The 6,773-nt window shown below is 39.9% G+C and overlaps 1 protein-coding gene across 1 annotated transcript in view; it reads right to left on the bottom strand.

The window, feature by feature from the left end:
- Positions 1-1,426: 1,426 nt before the first annotated feature.
- The window catches only part of LOC141845357 (uncharacterized), a 37,178-nt gene continuing 31,831 nt past the window's right edge, over positions 1,427-6,773 (bottom strand). The window contains exon 25 of the mRNA XM_074733422.1: positions 1,427-1,998. Coding sequence (XP_074589523.1) covers positions 1,427-1,998 — 572 coding nt within the window. The remainder of the gene's footprint in view (positions 1,999-6,773) is intronic.

Below are 6,773 nucleotides of genomic sequence, written 5' to 3'. Positions count from 1 at the left end.
TACATTGCATACCTTCATCTCATTTGCATCAATTACATTCCTTTTTATTTGGAGAACTGCTCCTTGTGCCTTTTGATTAATAGGACAAGAAATTGAGCTTAAGCGGAGCAAGGAGCCTTGAAGCAAGAGTCGACAGCGTGGAGCATGCTTTGGCATGTCCTTACACATCTAGGCACTGTTGTGCTCCATGGAACAGCCGTGCCCCATGGCATAGGTTGTGTCCCAACAACCAGAGAGCAACTTCAACCAAAACACGACCTGGCACGACCATGTCGATTGACCACGAGGGGGCCTAAATTGCAAATCAAACTTTGAGCAACCATAATTTTTGACTTAGATTGAATCACAAGCCTACGACCTATCAAATTGAAGATAATATTGAGATCTACAACTTTTATTATGCGAAACCCATAAAAATAAAGTGTAAAGGCCTGAAAATATCATTTTCGTGGTGCCCCAACAATTTAGGAAGGCATAACAGATTTGGCTGACTTTGGGGACTATAAAAGACCTATGGAGCTATTGTTTGGATCATCTAGGATTTGGGGTTTCTCCCCCTACCCTAGGAGATGGATTTTACTCATGATAAAGAACCCTAGGAGAGTTATTCCAAAGAGCTGTCAACATTTTCATCTGCCCTAGAATTTGAAGATTCTTTCGAAGACATCGGCAACAAAACAACTAAGTTTTTCTTCTCTTTTCTCATTGATTTGAGTTGTAAAATGTTTTCCTTCATGTCTTTTGTTTATAACTCCATCTTCATGTGCTGAGTTTTCAGAACCCTCGGTTCATGGATTGGAGTTTTTAGAACCGAGTTTCGGAAAAACATAAGTAATTCAATGTACGACGAAAAAATATAAAATTTCATACGGTCATTACTTACACCAGATACAATAGGAGAAAAGTATTTAAATTTTTTTTGACCCATTAAAATAAGATTTTGATACAAAGTTTGAGAAACCTTGAAACTCTTAATGGCACAAGAGCTTTGTCTCAACATACTCAATGGACAAGGTTGTCAATAGGTAAACATCACTAAGGCTTCCTTATAGAGTTATAGAATATGTTGAAAGAGTAAGAATGGGGTCATGATGGAAATATGACTTGTTAAACTATAAGAGCTCCCCCTAGATCCTTACACCACCCTTATAGAAAACAAACAATAATGCAATATATAAACATGTATTAAAAGATAATTGATAAAATAGAAATGACATGACATAAAAGTGTTTAAACTTCATACACAAAGTGACATCATGAAATAGAATAAAATCCCATACACCATAATCCTCAAATATAGCAACCATGTTCAAGATATCAAATCACAATACAATCTCGACATCAACCTAACTCAACTAAGTCATCTACTCATCATCGGCAGGAGGTGGAGGAGGAGGAGCCTAGTATGACAGGTGCATGCTCTGTATCATGTCATACATCTCTTGCTGTCTCTGATCAGCTGTCGCCCAGTCTCGACAAAGGCCTTGGACCTCCTGATGGTAGCCCTGGACGTTGAGATGGTAGGCCTAAACACCCTGATAGTAGGTCTAAACCTCTTGATGCTAGTTTTGAACCTCTTGGTAATACCCTGCAGCTGCTTACCAAAATATCGAAATCCTTGATGCACCATCCCCTCGAGATGAGAGATCCTCTCATCCAAAGCACTGACAGGGGATGCATCAGATGCAGGAGGAGGAGGAGGAGGAGCAGCAGCAGGTGCATCGCTAGCTTCTTCCTGCATGGACTCAAAGGAAGCTACACGTGCAGCATCATGTGTACATGTCATAGCACCCTCATGAAACACTATCCTGGCCAACTTGTGGTGATGCGGGTCAAGCTGATCATAATCCTTAGATAGATGATGTATGGTTCTTATAGAAATATCAACTCTTCTAGATGCAAAGAAGTAGTTAAGAATGTGACCAAATGGCATGTATAGTTTGCCATGGGCTGGACCAGAGAAGTACACAATGGATGTAAAGATATGAAGAGCAATATCTATATCAAGATGTTACTCCAGGGTATACATCATAATGAAATGAGGAAGTCGTATCATGGCTTGTCCTCGAGTGACAATCGGAAGAATGCAGTCCAGAATGATCCTATAGCAGACATAGTGGGATGCAGACATGTGAGTGACTCAAAAGATTTTTCGAAGTGGATCCCTAAGAGCACCAAAATAATGGCGATGGATATGATCAATGGTGATATGTTAGAATGAACCTGTTATGGGTCCAACAATATCAGGAAAGCAAATGAACGGATTCTTCGAAGACTGACAACATAGAAATGATCGAAGAATCGCAGGGTTTAATTCAATGGGAATTCCCCCTACGGTGAACTCATATCTACTCTCATCCCCACCGATGGGACGGAGGTTGACATAGAACTCCCTGCATAAGTCAAGATTTACATCATGCGTGCAACTAACTATAGACTCAAGTTGATAATGCATGATGATGTCATAAAGATGAGGAGTCTTGGCTTCAAAATAAGCCCTATTAAGATACCAACAATCCATGAGTTGGAATTCGGTGGTGGGCTGGACCCGAAAAGTACACAATAGATGTAAAGATATGAAGAGCAATATCTATATCAAGATGTTGCTCCAGGGCATACATCATAATGAGATGAGGAAGCCGTATCACGGCTCGTCCTCGGGTGACAATCGGAAGAATGCAGTCCAGAATGATCCTATACCAGACGTAGTGGGATGCAGACATGTGAGTGGCTCTAAAGATTTTTCGAAGTGGATCCCTAGGAGCGCCAAAATAATGGCGATGGATATGATCAATGGTGACATGTGAGAATGAACCCGTTATGGGTCCAACAACATCAAGAAAACAAATGAACGGGATTCTCTGAAGCCCGACAACGTAGAAATGACCTAAGTATCTCAGGATTGAATTCAATGGGAATTCCTCCTACGGTGAACTCATATCTACTCTTAACCCCACCAATGGGATGGATGTTAACATAGAACTCCCTGCATAAGTCAAGATTGACATGATGCGTGCAACTCACTATGGACTCTAGTTGATAATGCATGATGATGTCATAAAGATGAGGAGTCTTGGCTTGAAAATAAGCCCTATTAAGATACCAACAATCCATGAGTTGGAATTCGGTGGTCTCAAATTGGTGCTGAGCACCCGGTGAATAAAATCGCGGTACTCTCAACCCTTGAAAAGAAGGAGGGGGCTGTTGGGAAGAGCCCTCCCCCTGCCTACAAGAGGCAACACGCTTTTGCATAACTCTACATGCAATGAGACAAATGCATGATCAATGTGATGCAATAACATGCAACAAAATACAAAGTTAGCCACATAATTATAAAATAAGATAAGGAAATGAAAGAGTTAAGTGGAAATTGTTACCTTCGCTCAATGGATGTGAAAAAGGAAGTAGGAGATGAACTAGCCCAAATAACCACCTACAATCCCTATGTTTGCAAAGGGAAAGTGGGGAAGAAGGTGGGAGAGCAACAAAAAGGGCTTCGGGATGCAAGAGATGGTCGGAGGATGCGAAAACGTAGAGAGGGAGATGAGATCGGCGGTAACCCTAGGGTTACCAGTCGACTCACATGCGGTTTATTTTTATATTAAGGTCACCACCAGTTGACTAGTAGATGGCCCAATTAACATATCAGTCGACTGCTACATTTTAAAGAATCTCACAGAATTATTAATCGAGTGAGAAACGGGTGAGAGTCGACTGGTGCCAATCGACTGATGTCTGCAACAGTCGACTGGTGCCAATCGACTGATGTCTGCAACAGTCGACTTATATCAGTTCTGTTCAGCTTTTTGAAACAAATTTCAGAAATGCTCTATAAATTCCATAAAATTTAAAAAATACTAAAATTTTGCAAGTAAGTTTGTTTCAACATACTTCACATTAAATGTATACTCACTTGGTAAATCAAGATTGTAGGCATTATCATTGATTCGAGTAATGACTTGAAATGATCTCCTCGTGGATGCAACTTAGACATTTAGTAGAGAATCTATCCTTTCTCATACAAACAGGATGATGAAGCCCATCATCATGGTTCAAATATCACTATGAAAAACTCTTTGGGCCTCAAGTAATATTGCTAAATCTCCATCGTCGTCATCAAAGCATGTATCTTCTTGTCATAAATTACATTGTTCAAAGTAGCTTTGTTGAGTTTCCAACTAAGATAAGCAAAATATTGACCTTCTTGTATTATTAGCACAACTGGAATATCTATTCTTGAAGCATTACACTCAATTTCAAAAGTTTTAGCAAAATCAAATAGTGCAAAACTTAGCCTCTCCTTGAGCAAATTGAAAGCTAAATCTTGCTCACTACCCCAATAAAACTCAACTTATTAGCAACTTCATTCAAGGGTGTAGATAATGTACTAATGTTCTTAATGCACCACCTTCTATAGAAACTAGACAACCCATAAAAAATACATAATTTTGTTATGGTTTTTGGTATTGACCATTCACAAATATCCTTAATGTTTCCTTCATCAACCTCTATATTCCCTTAGCACAAACAATATTACCATGAAACACAATTTGATTAGTACAAAAAAAAACATTTCTAAATGTTAACATAAAACTTCCCATTTTGCAAAACAAGTTGAAAATTTTCTTTCTCTCTTATTTTTATTCGCTCTTTTTTTTCAGCTGATCCTCCATACCTTGTCTTGGAGTCAAGGGTACAAGAGTAATAGATTGTCCCTCCCAAGTAAAGGAATACCCATTCATGAACCCATCATATGTTACCTTCTGATCAAATTGCCAAGGGCTCTCCAATAACGAAGGGCATGCGTGCATGGGAACCACATCACACAACAACTCATCTTTATATTTGCCAATGGAAATTGCTACCAAAACTTGCTTTATCACCTTGATTTTGCCACAATCATTTAGCCACTAAAGTCGATAAGGATGTAGATGTTTATGAGTTGGTAATGATAATTTTTCCACCAAATCAGTACTTGCCACATTGGTGCAACTTCCTACATCAATAATAACACTGCAAACCATATTATTCACAAAGTAACGAGTGTGAAACAAATTATCCCTTTGATTATCTTCTTCCGCCTTAGCTTGTAGATTGAGAACTCATCGGGCCACCAATAAATCTCCAACAACAGCATGTTGACATCACTGCCCTCTTTTTCTGCCACTTCTTTAGCTACATCATCCTCATCTTCTGACTCAACTTCACCTTAGGCTTTATCGCCATCACCCTTTTTGTTCACACATTGACTAGCTATGTGATCATGCACTTGACATTTAAAGAACTTAATATCATGGGTTTCAAAGAAGTGGACTCACTATTACCTTGAGTAGTGGATGTTGTTGGTTTGGGCTTCTTGAAGGGTTCAAACTTTGGTTTGTTTTTCAGTTGTTCGTCCCTTCTTGGAGCTACCCTCCATGTGTTGTTGGTATCCATTGGTTGTCCCCTCCTAGCCAATCCTTTCCTCTTGAGTTGTTCCTCCACTTTTAGTGCTCGGTCGACCATATCTGACAACTCAACATAATGCTACAATTTAACAATATCAGTAATTTCTGGGTTTAAACCATGAAGAACCTAGCCATGGTGGCTTCTCGATCTTCATCCACATTAGCCCGCATCATGGACAACTCCATCTCCTTGAAATACTTATTGACACTTTTGGAGCCTTGAGATAACCCTGCAGTCGCTGATATAAGTTCCTAAAGTAATGGTTAGGTACAAATTGTAGGACCGGTGCGTGCGTTAGAGAGAAGTGAATAACGCTCATCGTTCGTTCGTTCTATCACAGAGACTAGAAATGTATATTAATTAGAAAACAACGTAGGGGACTTGCTGATTTTTACTTGGTTCCCAACCCTCCAGGGTAAGTACATCCAAGGCTGATGTATAGGAAGGTGTCCGTCTACTAATGATCTCCTTTCTAGAATTTTTACAGACACAAAGAAACTCATCTTACAGTCCAAAATATAATAAGATTAAATATAAAATGTAAGACATAAAATAAAACACCCGTATAGTCGATCTAGAAGCCTTGAGCGTCGTACACTCTTCTTGAAACTTCCGCGGTTGCAAGAGTAAGGTGTTGGTCACGTTCGGTAGCACCGCAAAGCGAAGGAAAACTCTTCCAGGTGCCCGGATCCATTTTTGGGTGACCCCAACCGATCAGATCCAATAAGGTTTCATCGATTTTTATTTGGGAAAATTCCACCTGATCTAGATCCTGACCTTACAAGGGCGCCTGGACCATTTCTGACGTCCAAAATTAGTCAATCAGGTTTGACCTAAGTTGACTTCTGAGCTTGATTCAGCTGCTTTTGTTTGCTCCTCTTATGCTTCCTTGGTTTTGCTTCTAGTTCTTGGTTCTTACAAGATAAGCATATAAATAAGCAACCTAAGCCTACTTATAGTCTATCTAACCTACTAGGCTTACATAAGCTTTACCATACAAGTCTAACCTACTAGACTTACCTGTGCCAAACTTTCCATTTACCAAGCATGCTTAGACTTTTTCCTGCCTAACCTCCTAATGTGAATCCATGTGAGAAAAATCTCACCCATGGGGTATAGCTGAGTTGGTTATGATGGTGTAGACTTGCAGAAGAGGGCCAAGGTTCAAATCTCGTCGAAGCCGAGCAATACCCTCCTCCGTTGTGACCAACTGTAATTTCTCGATTTTACTCCTCACAAATTGTCATAGGGCCGACCGTGTGGGGCCGCTAGGGTGACAGATTCCACCTTTTTACAGAAAATGAGAGAAAACTCTCAAGAACCCA

The sequence above is a fragment of the Curcuma longa genome, chromosome 14 (genome assembly GCF_044706935.1).
Source record: "Curcuma longa cultivar G26 ecotype Majalengka, Jawa Barat chromosome 14, ITB_CL_G26_1.1, whole genome shotgun sequence".
Taxonomy (NCBI): domain Eukaryota; kingdom Viridiplantae; phylum Streptophyta; class Magnoliopsida; order Zingiberales; family Zingiberaceae; genus Curcuma; species Curcuma longa.
The sequence above is the reverse complement of the archived record's forward strand: the minus strand, read 5'-3'. Positions and strand labels throughout refer to the sequence as shown.